The following is a 23,119-nucleotide window of genomic DNA, read 5'->3' on the forward strand; positions in this document are numbered from 1 at the left end:
CCTTTTGATTTTCTGACTCTAGCTCCTCGCACATTTCATTGTAGTATTTTGCTTTGTCATTCCGAGCAGCCTTTTGGAATCTTCTGTTCAGCTCTTTAATATCTTGAGAGTCCTTTTGCCTTGGGTAGCATGTTAGTGTCACATTGTTATAGAACATTTTTAAAAGTTAGTTTTCTACTGCTTTTTATTGTCATTTGCAAATCACATGGGTGAGTTCGGGTTCAGATTTGAAAGATAAAGTCCAAAATCTTGGACTTTCTGTAAGGTTTTATTAACTCAATAAGCCAGGATCGTAAAAATTGTGGTTCATAAGGTCGATTATCACTGTGAACTAATTGTTTCCATGAGTCTTATTTTCTTTACTCTTTAGTCAGAAAAGAGAGAAACCCATCGATACACTTTAAATGGCTACGCACAAAATGTTAAGACCTCAGTTGCTACTCACCAAAGTAGAATACAGACTGTTATCTTTGTTGAATTACACTATGTCAACAGAACTTGATATCCCTGAGACTGTGGTTATAAAACCCAAGGACCAACAATTCCTTCTCTGTGTGTCTTTGGTTATTGCTAATAAGTGTACGTGGCTTTGCCTCCTATTGATTCTATTATACACATGGATGTATTTACAAAATCTACAAATATATGTGTAGAACAAATTTTTGCCCAAAAAAAAAATTGTCATGAAGTTGCTTTTAGCTGCCCTTATCTGTTCCTCTTTTCTGTCTATTTATGTATCCATTTGTTATTACTAATATTCCTGACTGTGTATGCAGCAATGCTTACTTCCGTTGCCTAGTACCATTGTGCACCTCTCCACATCTTCTCTTCCTTCAGTGACATTGTACTGATCATCCTCTTAGAGTACACTGCATTTTCCTTTATGAAATTCTTTTTGGCAATCCTGAAACATATTTCGCTTTGTAAACTTGGAAAAGATTCTTTAAATACTTGTTTAAAGGACTAGTGTTCGGTATTCTAATTACTCAGCTAAAAAATGAAAACAGATAACTAGTAAAATATGTGTGAGGATCTAAGGATGGAGGGAGGGTGCAGAGGGGTGAGGATGGATGGGGGTAGTAATCATAGGGTCACACAATTTGATGAGTGGCGGGAGGGGTAGGTTAAGGAAATGGGAAAGATCTGGTGTGAAGAACAATGTATACAAACTTTGTAAGTAAGTCAAATAAAAGAAAAGTAAAACATCATTCATTCCATAAGGGGGGAACCCCACCTAATAGCCAACCCTCCTAAATAGATATATAATATAAAGAGTCTTCCTCATGAATACAAGTATTTATCATCACTGGATGCTGGGAATTGCTTTACTGTAAAATTCTCTACAACATTCTCATAACAAAAACATTCCAGTGGCCTGCAGGCACAATGCAATACTTCATTTTCAAAAATTCAAGTTATTTATAACAACATTTATAGTTACATTTTCTCCCCTCAATAATGATTCATTGTCCTCTTTCAGGAGAAATCTCAATCTACTGACTACTTCAGCGATGACAATCTGGTGGCCCTGGTTAGTAATCTGTTTGTGGCAGGCACAGAGACCACGGCCACCACACTTCGCTGGGGAATTCTGCTAATGATGCGGTATCCTGAGGTCCAAAGTAAGTCCTATAAGATTCACAGCATTGCCTGAGGGAGAGGTCAGAAAGCTCTAATCATTCTGGACATCACACCCAAATAGATTGTCTTCAAGTCAGTTCTGACTCAAGCACCCCCACGTTCTGAGCAGAACTGCTCCATTAGGTCTTCTGGGCTGTAATCTTTAGAAAGCTAATTGCTATGGCTTTCTTCCATGCTTCTGGGTAAATTCAAGTTACCAACTGTTAGGTCAGTAGTTGGTAATGATTTGTGACGCCAACTGTACAGGGTATCTAGAATCCATATCCTTATTTACCCAGTGACTGCGACAATGAGCTCAAGTCTATCAGAGATGGGAGGATAACACAGCCTAGGTCAAGGTACACACACATCTGTTGTCCATAGTGTTACTGTGAAGAGAGGACTCAATAGTGTCTAATCAAGGACAGTACATATCTCCAGTTTGCTTAGGATGTAAGAAAGCACCCTGAGGTGGTCTGAGGGCATTGCTGCACACAGGTTCCCGGGGAAGATTTAGGAATGGAGGCCTGGAGCTGGGAAGAAGAAAGGAGCAATGGAGAGAAAAGGAAATCCAATCTGTCCAGGAACACCGGGATTACATTCCCATTTAGAGAAAGAGGAGACATCTGTCCCAGTATCCCCTTTTACCGTAGCCTTTAAACATTTTCATTCCATTTTATCCAGAAAAGATCTGTGATGAGATCGCCAGAGTTGTTGGGACGTCTCAGCCGCAGATTGCCCATCGAACTCAAATGCCATATACTGATGCCGTCATTCATGAAATACAGAGATTTGCAAACATCCTGCCCGCGGGCTTGCCCCATGCAACCACAAAAGATATTACCTTTAAAAATTACTTTATCCCAAAGGTAAGGATGGAAGACTGGGAGGTGAGTGGGGAGGGAGAGAATATCAGTTTCTCAAATTAGCAGTGCTAATATGAACTGTCAAAAATCATCCCCACCCAACTCAGTGGCCTTCCTTTTTCCCTCCCTCCCTGCTTCCTTCCTTCCTGTGGACAGCTTCTATCGACATGTGTAATAGCCATTGCTCTGTGAAAGTTTTAGAAGGTGTTCTTCTATGTTATAATGGAAGAGACTGTGTTTCAGAGATTGTGAATAATTGTCAATTCCCCATGGAAGGAAGTTAGGGTCTCAGCCAGGACACACCATCAGTTGGACTACCCTCTTCAGTACAGGACCTCTTGCTGAAGCATCACACTGGAATATCATACTCTCCTACGTTTCTAATGTTAAGACAGATGCATCCCCCTGAATTCTACCAATAAGCAAAAAATACAGGTATTTCCTAAATTAACTGAAGGCGAGATTGGCATTCATTAAGCCTATTTTCTTGTCCTTGATACTTAAAGTAACTATTCCTGGGCCCTCCTCTGCATCGATTCAGGGTGCCATTGGTGCCTTGATTAATGAGATCCCCACCCACTATGTTTTCCAGCAAAGACCCCAGGACAAAGGAAAATGGCTAAATTCATTTTGTAGCATATATATTCTCAGCATATACTAAATTCACTCTTGTATTAGACTGATTAGCTGAGCTGAGAGTTCCAGCAAAAGCAGCTAATAAAAAGCCAAAAATCACCAACACTAAGCAATATAGATTGACGAAGCAGTCACAGTTGTTGTTGTTGTTGTTGTTGTTGTTGCGTGCTTTTGAGTCATTTGCAACTCACAAGCAGCCATATGTACAATAGCCCTGAAATCTGTTGTAGCCTGTGCCAACCTTATTGTCTCTGACACACCTACCCTAATTACCCCAATCACTGAATCAATCCTTCTCATTGAGAGTCTTCTTCTCTTGTGCTATCCCTTCACGCTAAGTATGATGTTCATCTCCAAGGACTGGTTTCTCCTTGCGACATGTCCAAAGCATGTCAGACAAAGCTTCAGAATACTTCTGCAAGGATCAGCCTGAATTCACCCTCTCCAAGATGAACCTGCTTGTTCTCCTGCAATCTATTCAATAGTCTTCTCTAGCGCCACATTTCAAAGGCATCAATTCTTCTTATATAATCCCTAATCATTGTCCAACTTTTTGATGTATAACAAGTAATTGCGAAGACTATGGCCTTGCTTGCACTGGAGCGCAGAGAAGCCAAAGCAGAAGGAAGAAATCAAAACATTAAGGAGCTGAACAGGAGATTTCAAAAGGCTGTGCAGCAAGACAAAGTAAAGTATTACAATGAAATGTGCAAAGAGCTGGAGTCAGAAAATCAAAGAGGCAGAGCTCGCTCAGCATTTTTTAAACTCAAGGAACTGAAGAGGAAATTCAAGCCTTGAGTTGTAATACTTAACAATGCTTTGGGCAGAATATTGAGTGATCCTGCAAGTACTAAAAGAAGATTAAAAGAGTATACAGAGTCATTATACAAAAGGAATTGGCAGACACAGAAGAATTTAATGAAACAACATATGAACAAGAACCTATGGTGGTGAAGGGAAAAGTTCAGATTGCATTGAAAGAATTGGCTAAGAATAAGGACCCAGGAATTGATGGTATACCAACTGACATATTTCAACTAACAGACGTTGCCATAGATGTGCTCACCAAGTTGTGCCAAGAAATCCAGAGAAAAGCCAACTGACTGGAAGAGATCTATATTTGTTCCCGTTACAAAGAAAGGTGATCCCACAGAGTGTGGAAATTATTAAACAACATCATTAATATCATATGCAAGCAAGAATTGCTGAAGATTATCTAAAAATAACTGGAACAGCACATCAACAGAGAACTACCAGAAGTGCAGGCTGGATTTAGACGGGGTTGTGGTACTAGGAATATTGTAGCTAATGTTATTTGGATCTTGGCTGAAAGCAGGTAGTATGGGAAGAATGTCTATCTTTGTTTCATTGATTATGCAAAGGCATTTGACTGTGTGGATCATAACAAACAGTGGCTGACTCTGAGAAGAATAGGAATCCCAGAATACTTGATTGTGCGAATGCGAAACCTATACTTGGACCAGGAGACAGTCATCAGAACGGCTGGGCTCTATGAGAAGAAATGTGACATCAGGATTGGAGGAAGAATCATCAACAATCTGCGTTATGCAGATGACAAAACCCTGCTTGCTGAAACTGAGGAGGATCTAAAGCACTTGCTGTGGAAGGTCAGGGATTACTGTCTTCAGTATGGATTGAGAGTCAATAGCAAGAAAACGAAGATTCTCACCACTGGGCTGATTGGTAGAATCATAATGGATGGGGAAGAACTTGAGATTGCTCACAGTTTTGGTTTGCTTGAATCCACAGTCAACACTCTTGGCACCAGCAGCCAAGAAATTAAAAGACATATTGCGATGGGAAAATCTGTGGTTAGAGACCTCTCTAAAATTTTGAAGTACAAAGATATCATTTTGGAAACTAAGGTGCACCTGATACATGCCATGGTCTTTGCAATCACTTGCTATGCATCAGAGAGATAGATAATGACTAGGGATGATGGAAGGAGAATTGATGCCTTTGAACTGTGGTGTTGGAGAAGAGTATTGAATATACCATGGACTGCTAGAAGAACAAACAGGTTTGTCCTAGAGAGGGTGAGACCAAGCTGCTCCTTGGAGGCAAGGATTCTGAGGCTCCATCTGACATACTTTGGACATGTTGCAAGGAGAGACCCGTCCTTGGAAAGGGACATCATGCTTGGGAGGGTGGAGGGACAGTGCAAGAGAAGAAGTCCCTCAATGAGATGAATTGATTCAGTGACTAGGGTAACAAGGATAGGTGTGTCAGAGATGGTGAGATTAGCACAGGATAGGGCAGAGTTTAGGGCTGTTGTACATAGGGTCACTATGAGTAGTAGGTGACTTGATGGCTCATAACAACAACAACAACAGCACATGGCCTTGATTTGGCTCACCTTAATCTCTAGACAAATATAGTTGTTCTTCAGTACTCTGTAGAAGTCCCTGACCCCAGACTTTCCCAGTGCAATTCATCTTTTGATTTCCTGGATGCTGGTATCGAGTGTTGATTGTAGAACCAATCAAACTAAAGCTGTTAACAATCTCAGTCTCATCACCGTCTACCATGATGCTGCCAATCAGCCGAGTGGTGAGAAACTTTGTTTTCTTGATTTTGAGCTTCAACTCATACTTAAGGCTGCAGTCCTTGACATTCTGCAATAAGCGTTTCAGGTCCTCCTCAGTTTCAGCAAGCAGGGTTGTTGATAATGGAAGTTGTTGATGAATCTTCTTCCAATCCAATGCTATACTTCTCCTCATATAGCTCAGTCTCCCAGATGATCTGTTCTGTACATAGATTGAAAAGGTAGGGAAATAGGACTCATCCCTGGCATACACCCTCCCCGATTTTGAACCATACAATGTTTCTTTGCTCTATTCCGACAACAGCTGCCTGGTTCAAGTACAGGTTTTGCATAAGCACAGTCAAATGCTCTGAGATTCCCATTCTTCTCAGAGTTAGCCATGGTAGAGTTGACTGAGTCTGATGAATCAGAGAGTTTTTTTCTTCTTTGAAATGAAAACAGTCTAGCATTTTTGCTACAAGGAGGAGAAAATCAGTTTACAGAGCCCAGTATATAAATTGCTCTTTAAAAAATAAAAATAGATTTCTAGAAGTGGAACAATTTAACATTTTAAACTCATTTCATTTGTGATCTCATAAAACTTTTCCCATTGTTCCCATATATCGACACTATAAACAAAAGATTTGAACCTTTCACTATCCTGTATCATCCTTGCGGTATCTGTCATGCTCAAATCTGTTGTGTCAATCCATCTTAGTAGGGAGCTTGCTCTTAACTGACCCTCTCTACCTTTCCAAGCTTGATGTCTCCTTCCAAGGACTGGTTCCTCCTAAAAATACTCGAAGTGAGTCAGACAAAGTTCCATCATTCTTACCTCTAAGCATCACTCTGATTGCACTTCCTTTGAAAGAAGAGGATTTCTTCTTGCAATTTTACGAAAAGACATGAAGCACTTCCTGCAGAAGATCAAAGACTACAACCTACAATATGGTTTACATCTCAACACCAAGCAAACAAAAACCCTCAGCAATTCCTTATACATACTTTCAATTTAAATTTGTTTCCTCTGATGGATCTAATTTGTTTCACAATATATGGCAAGCTTGGTAAGTTTGTTTTTGAGAATTTGTTTTGGTGGACTTGTTTAGTTTAAAGGAGCCCTGGTTAAGAGCTTGTCTCCTAACTTAAAGGTCAGTTAATTTTAACCCACTTGTTGCTGCATGGGTTGGAGGCAAGGATTTTTAAACTCCATCTCCAATATGTTAGGCATGTTGCCAAGAGAGACTAGTCCTTGAAGAAGAACATCATGCTTGGAAAGGTAGAAGGTCAGCACAAGAGAGGAAGACATTCAATGAGAGAGACTGACACTGTGTCAGTGGCAATGGGGACAGGTGTGTCAGAGATGGTGAGGTTGGTGCCAGATAGGGCAAGGTCCAGAGACATTAGATGACTCGATGATGCATAACAACAACAACAACAGATGCTGCATGAGATAAATAATATATGACAGCATGCTTCCAACATGTTACAGCCTTAAAAATTCTATGGAGCAATTATACTTTGTTCTACTGGGTCATTATGAGTCAGAATTAACTCCAGGACAGAGCATTTTATTTAACTTGTCCACTGAAAAAGTCCATAGATATGAAGGCGCTAACATTCAATGAATCCCAAAACCACATATGTCCTGTATTCCAGTGCTCATGATTAGTTAAACAATCCCTATCTAACTTCCACCTTGTAAATTTGCAAAATATGATTAATAAAAATGAAATGTACTGTTAGCACACAAAAAATATATGACTCAGTAAGAATTATGGTCTCTAGTCAATTAGGGTCCTCTCCAAATTATTGAGAAGTAGTGATGTCAGTTTGAGGACTAAGGTGCATCTAATTCAGGCCATAGTCTTTCCAATTATCTGCTATGCATCTGAGAGCTGGACAATGAATCAGAATGACAAAAGAAGAATTGACACCTTTGAACTGTGGTGTTGGAGAAGAGCACTGAACATACCATTGACAGCCAACAGAACAAATATGTCTTGGAGAGGGTGCATCTGGATCTCTCTTTGGAGGCAAGAATGATGAGACCTCACCTTAAATACTTTGGGCATGTTGTTAGGCTGTTCCTTGGAAAAAGACATAATGCTGGAAAGGGTGGAGGATAAGTGAAGGAGACGAAGACCCTCAACCAGGTGGATTGACACAGTGACTGCTGTAATGGGCTCGTGTGTCAGGAAGTGTGAGGATGGTGCAGGATAGGACAGGGTTCAGATCTTTTGTTCATAGGGTTGCTATGAGTTATGCTCAACTCACTGGCACCTAACGACAACAGCAACAGCCTGAGTTTAACACTTCTCTAAGTTTCTATTATTGTCTTTTAAAAAAAACTTTAATGTTAGTAAAAGCATATACAACAGAGCACACACTATTTCAACAATTTCTACATATACAGTCTGGTCATATTGCTTCCATTTTTCAAGCTGTGGAAAACTCTCCCACTCCTTTTCTAGGTTATTCCTTCCTCATTAACATAAATTTACAGCTCCCTAAGTTCACCATCTAATCTTTGAAGTCAAGGTGCTCAGTTTGATTTCATATAGATAGTCTATACCTATGCAAAGCACAACTGTTTCTGAACTTTAAGAAAGCTTCAGAGAATTTTTCTAGTTTCCAGATGAATCGCCAAAATTTTTGCCTTGAAATAGTCATCAAACTTTGCACTAAAAATTCTGGGTTGTGTTTTGTGTTTTTTTTTTCAGTTAAGAAACTAGTTACCATCAAGTTGGTTTGTAACTCAAAAGAATCCTGCATGTATGTGTCAAAGCAAAATTGTGCACCAAAGGAATGTCAATAGTCTATTTTTTTCAGCAGCAGATTGCCAGGTCTTTTTTCTTCTTCTTTTTTTTAAATAAACAAAACAATCTTTTTTTAATAACTATCAATTTGCTTATAAAACTTGCAACACACACATACACACACACACACACACACACAGGTTTTTCTTCTGAGGCACCACTGGGATGGAATCAAACTTTCTTTAGGATAGCAGCTGTATGTGTCAACGGTTTACACCTCACAGGGTTGCCTCCAACCCCCCACCCCCCACCCCCGGTACTAAATAAAACCTAAAACCTTGCTAGAAGTTTAAAAGAGGGAGTCTCCCTCCACTCTGGAAGTCGGCGGCTCGACTTTGGTGGCAGTCAAGGCAAGGGAAGTTTCTGGGGTCCTTTTTGCTCTTTCCTGCCCTTCTAAAGCAGGTGGGTGGCCCAGGGCCCTAAACTAAAGGGAAGTAAGGGCGGAGGCTGCGGAGCTTGCTCCAGGCAGTAGATTAAAATCCCGTTTTTAATTGTTTTGGTGAAACCTTCTTCTAGGTCATATAGCCCTGGTGTGTCCACTTGCCATACAGAGGCAACTTGTGGTTGCTGGGAAGCTGAACAGTGTGACACTGACATGTCGAATGCAATAGTGGTTATCCATGGAAGACAGTGTTTGGTGGCGCTCCCCAATTAAAACAAGCATGGAAGTAGGAGTGGCATCCACTTCCATAAATAGCTTGCCTTGGGAAACCCTACGAACATGGAGAAAGGATGAAAGTCACGCAACTGTCAAGGACTTTCGTTTATAGGGTCGCTATGAGTTGCCTAGGACTTGATGGCACAACAACAACATACTAAGGTGAAACTCATCTCGCACCTTCACCCTTTTCATTTTCTAATAGTGAACACTGAGATCATAATACAACTTTGTTGTTGTTAAGTGTCGTCGAGTCGCAGGCAACTCACAGCAACCCTATGAAGGAAAGGCCTCAATACTTCTGTGACTTTCATCCTTTCTCCAGGTTCATAGTGTTTCCAGAGGCAAGCTATTATGGAAGTGGATGCCACTCCTGCTTCCAAGCTTGTTTTAATCGGGGAGCTCCACCAAACACTGTCCACCATAGGCAACAATTCTCCCATTTGACTTGTCAGTGTCACAGTGTTTGGCTTCACAGCAACCACGAGTTACCTCTGTACAGCAAGTGGACACACCAGAGCTATATGTCCCAGAAGAATGCTTCATCATAAATAATAAAGGCAGGCCTGAGGGCCACGGGGTAGAGTCACCCATCTTTGGCTTGAGAGGGTGACTCTCTGTCCACCAGGCCAACTGCACGCGCTCTCTCTCTGTCTCTCTCTCTCTCCTGTTGCTGTTGTTGTTGTTGTTGTTGTTGTTGTTGTTGTTGTTGTTAAGTGCCATCAAGTCGCAGGCAGCTCACAGCAACCCTATGAATGAAAGTCCTGGACACCTCCTGTATAACTTTCATCCTTTCTCCAGGTTCTTAGGGTTTTCAGAGGCAACTTTAAAGAACCATATCCTTAGGAAGGAATTTAATAATCTCTGACATTTTCTTTTATTCCCCCCAGGGTACTGAGATCACCATCTTGCTGACCTCTGTACTCCAGGATCATACACAGTGGGAGAAACCCGATGCGTTTAATCCTGGGCATTTCCTCAACTCTAATGGAAAGTTTATCAAGAAAGATGCCTTCATACCCTTTTCACTGGGTAAGGTCTCTTGAGAAAAATTACGTTTGGAAAGTATGGAGAGTTGTAGCCTTTTTGTTAAGCCTCTGTACCTTTTTATGTGGCACTAAACTTCAGAAAACAGGGACTTGTGGAAAAAAGTCTTCCTTTTTTTTTGTCAAGTTACTATAGAAAGCCTGGTGGTGTGTGGTCAGAAGTGCTCAGCTGCTAACTGAAAAATCTAGGGTTGAAATCCTTCAGTTCTTCCCCAGGAGACAGGGGAGGCAATGTGCTTTCTTACAGCGTTACAGCATCGAAAGCCTTGTGGGACTGTCCTACTCTATCCTAGAAAGTCTCTGTGAGGCAGAATCAAGTCAGAGGGAATGAATTTGGGGTTTTGTACTTGACTGTTAAGTTCTGGGACTACCTTTCTGGGGCAATCTTTGGAGATTCCTCAGGACTAAAGCTAGTGTAGAAAGCCTTAGAAGTGTGCGGAGAAGTTTAACCAAGAAATAATGGACAGCCAACTTCACCCCGACAAGGAAGTCACTGCTATAGTGAGTGCAAACGTTTGTCTTGGGATTTCTTTGGAAGGATGTTAATGAAGAGAGGTTTCTTTTAGTTTATACTTTTAATTCACAGGCATTGATGGCTCAGGGGTAGACTTTTTGCCTTCCATAATGGAGACTTGATTCCATTTCCTCTAATACTCTTAGCTGCCCTTGTTTGTTAGTTGAAGCTACCATTGTTGCTATGATACTGAACAGGTTCCATTGGAGCCTTATAGGTACAGTAGACTAGAAAGGCTTAGAAGTGTTTTTTTGAAAACTCAACCTTTAAAACACTGTGAATGATAACAGAATGGACAGTAACTAATTATAAGAATGGTGCAGGACCTTGTGTTTTGTTCAGTTGTGCATGTGGTCACCACAAATGGGGAAACACTTCAAAAGAAGCCAAAACAATACAAACATATTCTCTAAGTAGAGTCTATGGTCACAGAAGAGGTATAGTAACTGGCCCAGGTATACCAAAGCAGGAGCAATCGGCTGCTGTATCTCTATCTAGCTTGGTTTTTTTCCAATTTTATGCTATTGTTTGCTAAAACACACGGTTGCCCTCTCTCCAGGTCGGCGGATGTGTGCTGGGGAGGCACTGGCCAAAATGGAGCTTTTCCTGTTCTTTACCAGTCTCCTGCAGAAGTTCACCTTTCGCCCACCTCCTGGTGTCTCCCACCTGGACTTGGACCTAACCCCTGACATTGGCTTCACCACTCGGCCAATGCCTCACAAGATATGTGCTCTGCCCCGGGTATAGTCTCTGCAAGGATTCTGCAGCTCCAGGTCTTGACATTACCTTGTGGCCTTTAACACGAAATTCTCTCTACATTCTGATACCAGAAAACTCTGCATTATTTTAACAGTCAGCAGGCACATCCTCCTAGAGCATTTTCTGGCCAGAGTGGTCTGACACCCTGTGCTAATAGCTAATGCATCTCCTTCCTGCCATTCTGTAATATAGAAAAATGAACAGGGCATTAGACACACAGGACCTTACTTATGCTCCAAGACTTTGTCCTTTAATATAAAACTACTCTGTTACTCTAAGATATAGGAAACTCAAGAACCCACCATAGCTATCAGTAAAGAAATTTCAATTGTTCAGTTAGGATCTTCCTAAGCACAGCACATTGGTCTTATTTTATGTATTCAAACTCAAACTCACAGTTCTGACTCATAGCTAATGACCCTTCTGAGGCTGTAAATTGCATGGAGAGGAGCAGCAGGTAGCTGCATCCTCTGCTCTTGAGTCAATTCCAACTTATAGGAACCTTATAGGTCAGAATGGAACTGTCCCATAGAGATTCTGAGGCTGTAAATCTCTGCTGAAGCAGTTTCCTCTCCCTCCTAAGAAGGGGTTCAAACCACCAAGCTTTCAGTTAGCAACAAGACCTTTACCAGCTGCACTATAGAGGTTCCTGTAATTGACAAAAAAAAAAAGGAGGATCAGATGATTGGCAGTGAGAGCAGGTTGCCTGGTGAGGGTCTGAAAGTGGTTTGTCCTGCTTCTCATCTAATGGACTCATGAACTCTATGGATTCCATGTCCCCGTGTTCAGTGCTATGCAATCCCAGTGACGGTACAGTTAGAGAATTGAAACAAAACAATCACTGCCCGCTCTCCCCAGATGCAAAACATCTTTGGCTTTTATAAAATCATGTGTATCCTCGTCATCAATCAGTTCTTCCCTTGATCATAAATGATCTCCAATACAAAATTTTTCACAAATTTTTAAGAGTTCATCAAATAGCGAATAAATATTTAGTTTATTACTTCTAGACAGTCAAATGAAAATTTAACTATTAAAAAAAATATTGTTGCTCTGTATTGTCGAGCCTGAAGCGACTCATAGCTGATTTTACAGCAGATGTTAAGGGCATTAAATCACACAGGAAGAGACTGCCTGTCTTTATCCTGTGGAGCAGGATTTGAACGGCCTGCCTTTGTGTTAGTGGTGCAACTCCCCACCACTTAACCACCTATTAATCTTCATTTGCAACTTCAGAAGTAGTTTCTGAATTATTCTTTCCCCATAATTGGAGGCTAATAATGTATCTGATAACTCTGAAGCCAAAGTCAAAGTCAACTGATTTAGTATACTCTTCTCTTCTATACAAGTAATAAAAGAAACAGCTTTGATTAGTAACATTTTGCCATTGACTAGACTCTGACTCATAAGGATCCCAAAGAATAAAGTAAAATCTCCAAAGAGTATTCGAGATTGTAAATATTTACAATTGAAGAAGCTTTCCCCCCCCCCTCTTTCTCACAGATTGCCTGGTGTCTTCCAACTACCACCTTTTCCCATCAACAGCCTAACACTTAATCCACTATGGCCCCTGAGCTCCTTTGCTTCAAACCTGGGTTTTACTTTCAATCCTTTCAGCTCTCCTTTTTTATGGCTTTATGACTATAAGTTGGCAGTAGTTTTATCTAATGTGTCAGACATCTGGAGTGGATAATTTTTAAACACCAACATAATAATCATTAAATGAAATAAATAGAAACTTTGATTTTTAGGATACACTCTAATGTATTAGGTGCCATTGAGCCAAGTACAACTCACAGTGACCCCATGAATAAGAAATCTGAACCCTGTCCTATCCTGTGTCATCCTCATCATTTCTGACATACTTGAGCCCACTACTGCAGTCACTGTGTCAACCCATCGGGCTGGGATTCTTCTTCTATTTAGCTGACCTCATCAAGCATTCCTTTCCAAGTGATAGCCTCCGCTAATAATATGCCCAAAGTTTGTGGGACAAAATTTTCTCATCTTTGCCTCCAAGGACTACTCTAGCTTCATTTTCATCAAAGCATATCTGTTTGTTCTTTTAGCTGTCCATGAGATACTTAGTCCTCTTCTCTAACACTACAGCTCAAAGGCACCAATTATTCTTGTGTGATCATTATTCATTGTCCAACTCTCAGATGTATATTGCAAGTGATTGAAAAGACTATGGCTTGAATCAGGCGTCCTTTCTCTTCCAACTGATATTCTTGCTCCTCCATAATTTCAAAAGGTCCCCGACTACAGAATTTCCCAATGCAATACATTTCCTGATCTCACAACTACTGGTAATGTTGATTTTGAATCGAAGTTGATAATTCTGATTTTTTATTCATCTATCATGATATTGCTTATCAGTCCAGTGGTGAAATTGTTTTCTTGACAGTGAGACGTAATCCATATTGAAGGCTGTAATTTGATCTTCTGCAAGTGCTTCAAGTTATCCTTACTTTCAGCAAGCAAGGTTGTGTCATCTGCATAATGTAGGCTGTTGATGAGACTTTCTCTGATTCTAATGCCACATTCTTTTTCATGGGGTCCAGCTTCTTGAATAATTTGTCAGCATACAGACTGAATAAGTATGGGGAGAGGATACAACCCTATTACACATCTTTTTTTTTCATTTTAAACCATGTAGCAAAGGAGAGGAAGACCCTCTATGAGGTGGATTGATTCAGTAACTGGGGCAATCGGGATGGGTGTGTCAGAGACAGTGAGATTGGCACAGGATAGAGCAGGGTTTAGGACTATTGTACATAGGGTCGCTGTGAGTCACTGGCGACTCGATGGCACATAGCCTCCAGAATCAGGTACAAGTTTCACATGATCACAAGTAAGTGTTATGAGGTTCCTGTTCTTCTCAATGATAGCCCTAATTTGTTATGGTCCACACAAATACTTTTGCATAATCAATAAAGCACAGATAGACACTCTTCTGGTATTCTTTGTTTTCAGTCAGGATCCGTCTGACATCAGCAGTGATATCTCTAGCGCCAAGACCTCTTCTAAATCCAGGTTGCGTTTATAGCACTTCTCTCTGTATTGTCCTAGTCTTTTTCGAATGATCTTCAGCAATATTTTGCTTGCATCTGATAGTAATGGCATTTTGTTTTTAAATTTTCACATTCTGTTAATAATCAAATAGTCTGGAAAACAATGCAAAATAATTAAGAAACTAGTCAATGAAATTAATAAAAACTGAAAATCTGCAAAAAGAAACCACCACTAAATCATACCACTGATACAATGTTTAACTTTTTCATTCATTTTTTAGTTTTAAATTAATTATGCAAAAGATTAAATGTCAGTGTTAACTATAGTTCTTAAACCCTAGAAAATATTTGATGTATGAATTATATGTATACTTAGCAAATAAAAAGAGGCTTTATTAAAGTTTGGTCTGATGAAGGATGCTGAAACCAACAGCTAGATGGAAATGTTACTGCAACAAGAATGTCCCCTGCAGGGGTTGCCAAGGCACCAAGGGCTAAGGCAGCCCATGAGGATGCAGCAGTTACCTCGCCTTGGCATGGGTCTCTTTGGGGCCATGCTGTGGTCATGCTGCAGGTGAAGGTGCGAGACGTCTTTCACAACAGGAGAGTATGACTGAGGTCGCCAAGTGCCAGGAAGCCTGAGCTGCTGAAATTCACCCAGTGGCACAGTTTCTAGGCCCCCAGCTGCACCTCTTACTAGTTGTTAACCTGGGCTAACCTGGAGGGGCCGGCCCTGTGTGGTTAACCACCTCACCCGACCACTCCCTTTACCTTGGCCTTGAATGTTTTGAGGCAGGCGATATGAAGATATTTTCCAAAGGCGGGGTCGGGGCAGGGTCGGGGGGGAGGGGGGGAGAACAGGGAGAAGCATTTGGAAAACCCGGAGGTAGGTGCCTCAGGAAAATGGCTCCCCACCTTGAGACCTTACTTCCTGGCAAAGCTGGAACAGTAAAGATAAATCTGATTTGGTTCGATAAAAAAAGAAACTAAATTGTGTATACTGCATTGAAATAGATGAGGGAGAGAATATTTTTAAAGCAATATATGATAGGGTATTATGGTTCTCACAAGAGTTCAGAATGAAGGTTGCATAGTGGAGTGTACTCAGGGGGAAGGATTCTATACCAAAGAAGGAATTTTTCTTTTATTTTTCAAAGAAAAGAGCGAACTGGGAGAGAGGGGTGGGCAGGGAGAAAAGTGCAACAATGATTGAGTGGAAATACAAAATCTCTGTAAATGTTTATTAAAATTAATAAAATTTTTAATCCCTCTCTGCCTTTTGGCTAAAATCAAGTGTAAAATAAATCATTTTTTTAAAAAAGAAAAGATTACCTCTTGCTACTTCTGCTTCTAATATTACACATAAAAACACAATTCTATCAAGTAGGAATCAACTAAGAACTGACAATCCATTCACTTTACCAGTCAGAAAATAGCAGTGAGGTGAGTGCTCATATTCTTCCATGAAGCAACTGGTGAATTCAAACACCCAGAGGCACTGGAATTGTAGCGCATGCCTGAAGACTGTGCATAGCAAATGTTTTTAAGGTTTTGGAGAAACTGGGCCTTTCATGCGTTGCTGGGGGGAATATAAAATGGTATACTTGCTGTGGAAAACAGTTTGGAAGTTCCTCTAAAAGCTTACCACTGTATTAATATAATCAGGATGGATGGTGAAGAGATTGAGATTGTTCACAGCTTTAGTTTTCTTGGCTCCACAGTTAGCACTCTTGGCATGTAACTGAGTACAGGGAACAATATTGAGATCTTTTTAAATTAACTCCACCTGAGAAAATTGTTAAAAGAAAACTAATGTGCTAATTTTAAAATTACATTTAAACTATGTAGTAATAAATACCAGTCTTCACAGCAAATTTTTAGAATTTAAATTAATAATGGATTTTCCCCCAGAGGACTGCTTTATCTCTAAGCAATTTGTTATAGTGAGGTTTTTACCATTGTTTTAAAACCTGTAAAGACAATGCAACAGTTTATTGGTTACATCCTGAGATAACCTTGGCACATCAATGCATGCAGTAGATTAGCCTGTAAAAATATTTTAGCCTGCATGGAAGGAGGAGTGGCATGTACTTCCATAATAGCTTGCCTCTGGAAACCCTATAAACCTGGAGAGAGGATGAAAGGCACCCAAGCGTTGAGGACTCTCCTTCATAGGGTTGCTATGAATCACCTGCGACTCGACGGCACTTAACAACAATAACATCAACAGAGAGAGAAAGAGAGAGAGAGATCAGCTGGCCCAGAGGACAGAAGGCGATGCTACCAAACCAAAGGTGGGTGACATGTAATCTGTGGCCCTCGGGCCTGTCTTTCATTGTTTTTGTTCAGACATTCCTCTAGATCGTATAGCCCTGGTGTACATGTTGCTGTCCTGCAGTCACTTGTGGTTGCTGTGAGGCTGAACACTGTGGCATGGATGTGTCAAATGCGTTAATGGTTGGCTACCCAATGCAGACAGAGAGTGGGGTGGAGCTCCCCGATTAAACAAGCGTGGAAGGAGGAGTGGCATCCACTTCCATAAGAGCTTGCCTTGGGAAACCCTATGAACCTGGAGAGAGGATGAAAGGCGCCCAAGTGTCAAGGACTCTCCTTCATAGGGTCGCTATGAGTCGCCTGCGACTTGATGGCACTTAACAACAGCAACAACAGAAAAGAATAGTCAATATCGGTAAGTGGCTGGTATTATTAGGTACCTTTAAGTGTGTTCCAATTCATAGCAATTCCATGGATACAGCAAAGACATACTGCTCAGTCAACACCATTATCACAATCTTTGCTCTGTTTGAGACCATCACTGCAGCCACTCTGCCAATACATCTCATTAATGACTCTTGTTTCTGCTAACTCTCTGCTTTGCCAAGCATTATTTCATTATTTGAGAACTAGTCGCTCTATTGTCCAAATTATGAATTCTCAAAATCTTGGCTTCTAAGGAGTATTCTGTTTGTATTTATTCCCAAGACAGATTTGTTCTTCTCACAGTCTATGAAATACTTATGGTCTTCCCCAACACCATAATTCACATCAATCAATTTTTTTTATCTTCCGAATTATTAATAATTTCAGTATCTTTCCACTTTTCATGATCTTGCTTAATGATTCAGCTGTAAGGTTTTCTTGGTTTATGTTTCAGTGTCTATATTGAATCCGTACAGAAAGCTGTACTCTTTGATCTTAATGAGTCATTGTTTCAGTTCACCTTTACTTTAACAAGGTATATCATCTGCATATTGTAGATTGTCAATTCATCTTCTCTCAATTCTGATAATGCATTATTTTATATATAGCCCAACTTTTCACTTAATTTGTTAAACATTATTGTTTATGTTGTTGTTGTTTTGTGCTGTCTAGTCACCTGTGACTCACAGCAACCATTATGTGCAACAAACAGATCTGAAGCCTTTAATTCTGACACATCAACCCCATTGCCCTAGTTATTATATCAATCCATCCCATCCAGGGTCTTCCTCTCCTGCAATCTCCCTCCACCCTTCTGAGAATGATGTCCTTCTCCAAGGATCGGTTGGTCCCTCATGGTCATGTGCACAGAATTTGTGAGATGGAGCTTCAAAATCCAAAAGCCTCCAAAGAGAGACTTAATTTCACCCTCTCCGAGACAGACCTTTTTCTTTTCTTGGCAGTCCATCGTATGTTCAAGACTCTTCTCCAGCACCACAACTCAAAGGCATCAATTTTTCTCTCATCCTTAGTCATTGTCCATATCTCTGATGCATAGCAAGTAATTGTGAAGACCATGGCCTACATCAAACACGCCTTAGTCTCTAGACTGACATCATTGCTGCTCAGTACTCTAGAGAGGTCCCTGACAGTAGATTTTCCCAATGCAATTTGTCTTTTGATTTCCTGACTTCTGGTACCAGGAATGTTTGTTGATTGTGGAACTGAGCAAGCTGTAATTGTTAACAATCTCAATCTCTTTTCTATCACGGTGCTGCCAATTGTCCTAGTGGGAGAATTTTTGTCTTTTTTATGTTGAGCTTCAATCTATATTGAAAGTAATAATATAAATAAATTTTAAAAAGAGGAAAGGGGAGAAGAACTCATGATTGAGCATCCTCCCAACTTGTATACCCTCATAGCTCTTATCAAGAAGTTTCTCATTACATAAGCAGGATAATGTGTTAACAGAACCCTAGGATGTTTTTTCACTGTTTCTTTCCTTATTTGCTAAACTTCCTTGTTTCCATAGCTACACCATGATCAGAAAGCGGCTTGAGGGGGATTTTGCACCTAGATAGCTAAACATACTCATATCTAAACATATACACTTAGGGCAGAATGTTCTTTTTGCCCTGATACGTTCCTTAGATTACAGTTGTTTAACCCAGGCATCCCCTACTTTTGTCAGGTTAACTCCTACAGGATCCAATTATTGAAATATCTCAAGGAAATTCCTTTAATTCCTGGAGTCTAGTTTAGTCTTCAGTGCAACTTGGACTTCTTTCTTCAGAATTCCTAGTTCCTGATCATATATTGCTTCCTAATTAAGTGGTTAAATACGAACTAGTTCTTTGTGGTACAGTGACGTGGTATTCTATCTTCTTTTGATGTTTCTTACTTAGTTTGAGATTTAGTTCATACAGAGTTGCACTGTTAACCCAAAGGCTATGCCTGTTTGACCATACAAATCCACCAGAGGTTATGTGGGGGAAAGATGGGCAATTTCCTCCTGAATGATTTACAGCCTTAAATATCCAATGGATGGTCGAAACTATTAGTCAGTTCTGACTCAATGGCGATGAGTTTGAGGTTTTATATCGCTTTATATATGTGAACTGTTGTTTCACATAGTTTAATATTTAGTCTACAGAACCCTTGATTGTCGAACAGATCATCAACTACTCATATGCAAATTTCCTTGAGAAGAATGGAAATCCCAGAACACCTATCTGTGCTCATATAAAACCCATATTTGGACGAGGAGACAATCATCAGAACAGAGCAAGGAAACATTATATAGTTCAAGATTAGAAAAAAAGTGTATCTCAATCAATATACAGAACAGATCATTCAGGAGGCTGGATGTGGCATCAGGATTGGAGGAAAACTGATCAACAACCTTATCCAGATGATACAACCTTACCTGCTGAAACTGAAGAGGGCTTGAAGCATTTGCTGTAGAGGGTCAAGGACTATAGTTTGTAATAAGGATTGAAACTCAACATCAGGAAAACAAAGATTATCACCACTGGGCCAATTGGCAGAACCATGATAGAGAGATAAGAGATTGAAGTCTTAACAATTTAAGCTTGTTCACTTCCACAATCAATATTCTTGGCACCAGCAGTCATAAAAATCAAAATACAAATTGCATTGAGAAACTCTGCTGTCAGGGACCTCTCCAGAGTGCTAAAGAGCAAGGATGTCAAGTCTAGAGACTAAGGTGCACCTGATCTGGGCCATGGTCTTTGCAATTACTTGCTATGCATCATAGAGCTGGTCAATAACTAAGGATAACCAAATAAAAAATGATATCTTTGAGTTGTGGGGCTGGGGAAGAGCATTGAACTAAGATGGACTGCTAAGAGAACTAACAGAGAGGAGAAATCAAGCTGCTCCTTGAAGGCAAAATTTCGAGACTCCATCTTACATATTGTGGGCTTGTACCCAGGAAGGATCAGTCTGTGGAGAAGGATATCATGCTTGGAAGGATTGAAGGACAGCATAGGAGAGAAAGACCATGGATGAGATGGATTGACACAGTAAGTGGGGTAATGAGGGTAGGTATGTCAAAGACAGTGAGATTGGCTCAGGATAGAGCAGGGTTAGAAGCTATCGTACATAGGGTTGCTATGAGTTATAGTCGCCTTGACAACACATAACAATAACAATCACCCTTAGTCATTGTCCAGCTCTCAGAGGCATAGCTGGCGATGGAAAAGATAACAGCCTGAATCAGGCAAACCTTAGTCTTTAAATTGATATTGTTGCTAATCAGTACTTTGAGACGTCCCTGACAGCAAATTTTGTCATCTTTTAATTTCTTGACTGCCGATGCCCAGGGTGTTGATTGTGGATCCCAGTAAGAAGATATTATTGACAATTTCAATCTTTTCTCCAACTGTTAGGATGCTGTTTATCGACCCAGTGATGAGGACTTTTGTTCTCTTGATGTAGAGACATAATCCATATTGAAGAGTTGTCTTTAATCTTCTGTAGCAAGTGTTTAAAGTCTCCCTCATTTTCTGCAAGCAAAGTTGTGCCATCTGCATTACACAGGTAGTGAGGAGTCTTCTTCCTGTCCTGATGCCACATTCTTCTTCCTAGAGTCCAGCTATTGAATGATTTGGTCAGCACAGGAATTAAATAGGTGTGGAGAAAGCTACAACCTTGACACATTCCTTTCTTGATTTTAAACCATTTAGTGTTCCCTTGCTCTGTTCAGACAATAGCTTCTGGGTCTAGATATAGCCTCCATATGAGCATAATTAAATGTTATGGGATTCAGTTATTTTCAATGCTAACCATACTTTTTTATGAGTCACACAGTCTAGTGCATTTGCATAGTCAGTAAGGCATAAATAGACATTTTTCTGGTATTCTCTGCTTTCTATTAAGATCCCTCTGATATTAGCAGTGATACCCTTGGGGAGATGGCTTTTTTCAAACTCGAGCATGAATTTCTGACAGTTATCTATCAATGTGCTGTTCTGGCCATTTGTTTATCATCTTCAGTAATCTGCTTACATGTAGTACTAATGATATTGTTTGATAATTTCCAAATTCTGTTGGATCACCTGTCTTGGGAATAGCATAAATATGGATCTTTTCCTGACCACTGGCCAGGTGGTTATCCTTCTAAATATCCTAGCACAGACTGGTGAGCACATCCAGGGCTGCATCAGTTAGCTGAACCATGTCAATTGATATTTCATTAATTCCAGGTGTCTTCTTTCTCGCCAATGCCTTCAAAACGCTTTGAACTTCCTTCATTACTGTTGGCTCTTGTAGATTAATGCTATGTCCTCTTAAAAAAATTTCTGAGAAAAACTGGATGAAATATGTTTATGGCATTGAAGTCTATGAGGGAGAGAATAGTCTAAAAGTATTATATTTTAGGCCATTATTTTTATCATAGGAGTACGCAATGAGGGTTGCAGAGTGGATTATATTTGGGGGTAGGGGGTGGGGTTTGGGGAGGTGCGGGGGGGATTGTGTACCAATGAGGGAGTTTTTCTTTTGCTTTTCAAGGAGAGGAGCAAACGGGGGGGGGGGGGGGGGGGGGGGGGGGGGGTTTGTGCGGGGAGAAGGGTGCAACAATGAATGAATGGAATTCCAAAATCTCTGTAGATGTTCATTGAAATGAAAAAATAAACAAACTAAATTAATAATAATAAAAAAAATTTCTGTGACCAGATGGATCTTTGAACATCTAACTCAGCTTTAATAAACATATAGAAACTGACTGTAACTGACTGAATATACTAATAAATAATAGCATACAAGTAGGGCAATAGAACTCTGACCAGTAGTTGTGGTGTCAAGAGTTTATGGTTCAAAACAGCTTTTCTAGCCTTTCATTTTGGTTTTGTCATGGGTCCAGGCAGGAAGGAGGAGTGGAATCCACTTCCATAATAGCTTGCCTCTGGAAACCCTATGAACCTGGAGAGAGGATGAAAGGCACCCAAGTGTCGAGGACTCTCCATCACAGGGTCGCTATGAGTCGCCTGCGACTCGATGGCACTTAACAACAACAACAACAACAACAACAACAACCACCAGGCAGGAATATGCAAATAGAGTGTATTTGACTATCCATGAGGCTATTGAATAGCCTTGCCACTAAATTGGACAGATTCAGCAGTAGATTCTGGGAATCTTACCAAGAGCAAAGAATAAGCAGATAATACAGGGTGTACATCATCCAGGTTCAGAGATTCTTGCACAACTCAGACCAGGCTTACAAGAAGTAGCAGCCACAGCGGACAACCACATACCCATAAGATAAAGCTGTAAGAGAGAGCTATAAGATAGAGCTGACCTTGGGATTGCTACTGCATGGAACTTGAGCTAGGAGCCTTTGCCTAAGTTTGTCGGGAGTCTGGGGGGGGTGCCATAATTGGCAGGACTAAGAGCTTTGTAACCCTGGCATAAAGTCATGAGGCTGAACATTGAAGCGTTTGCAAGCACATTTAAGCAGCAACCCTGACTAATATCATCCTTCAACCAACCTGAATTATAACATTTTGACTTCTCTAATAAACTTTGTAATTGTTAATATGCTTCCATGTATTCTTTGCATTCACTGCAGTGGATTTCAGAAGCAGGAGAGCAGTAAAATTGGTGTTGGAATTAGTGGAAAGAGGTGCAGGAGTGTGGGGGACATATCTACCCCACAAAAATTATTTTTGTGGAGTTAGTAGTGGTCATATGTGGTTGTCATCCCTTTTATAATAGTCTTTTCAGAAACCAGTCTAAGAAATCACGCCAAAATCTCTGCAGTAATACACCCAGACTCTGGTCAATGACATCCAGCTTCCCAACTTTTTGCCTCTAATGTCTCTTCTAACTCAGAGAAAGCCCTAAACCAATTGTATAACAAGTCATGTTTCTAGTTAGCCTGTGTCAGCTTTCCCAAGGTACCATCTTTCATATGCACA

At 40.4% G+C, this 23,119-nt stretch overlaps 1 protein-coding gene across 1 annotated transcript in view; it reads left to right on the top strand.

The window, feature by feature from the left end:
- LOC102848192 (cytochrome P450 2K1-like) overlaps positions 1-11,451 on the top strand; it is a 35,888-nt gene extending 24,437 nt beyond the window's left edge. Inside the window, exons 8-11 of the mRNA XM_006882118.1 lie at positions 1,481-1,622; positions 2,305-2,489; positions 10,035-10,176; positions 11,264-11,451. Coding sequence (XP_006882180.1) covers positions 1,481-1,622; positions 2,305-2,489; positions 10,035-10,176; positions 11,264-11,451 — 657 coding nt within the window. The remainder of the gene's footprint in view (positions 1-1,480; positions 1,623-2,304; positions 2,490-10,034; positions 10,177-11,263) is intronic.
- The last annotated feature ends 11,668 nt before the right edge of the window (positions 11,452-23,119 follow it).

The sequence above is a fragment of the Elephantulus edwardii genome, unplaced genomic scaffold (genome assembly GCF_000299155.1).
Source record: "Elephantulus edwardii isolate Elephantulus edwardi_28Jun2011 unplaced genomic scaffold, EleEdw1.0 scaffold00017, whole genome shotgun sequence".
Classification (NCBI taxonomy): domain Eukaryota; kingdom Metazoa; phylum Chordata; class Mammalia; order Macroscelidea; family Macroscelididae; genus Elephantulus; species Elephantulus edwardii.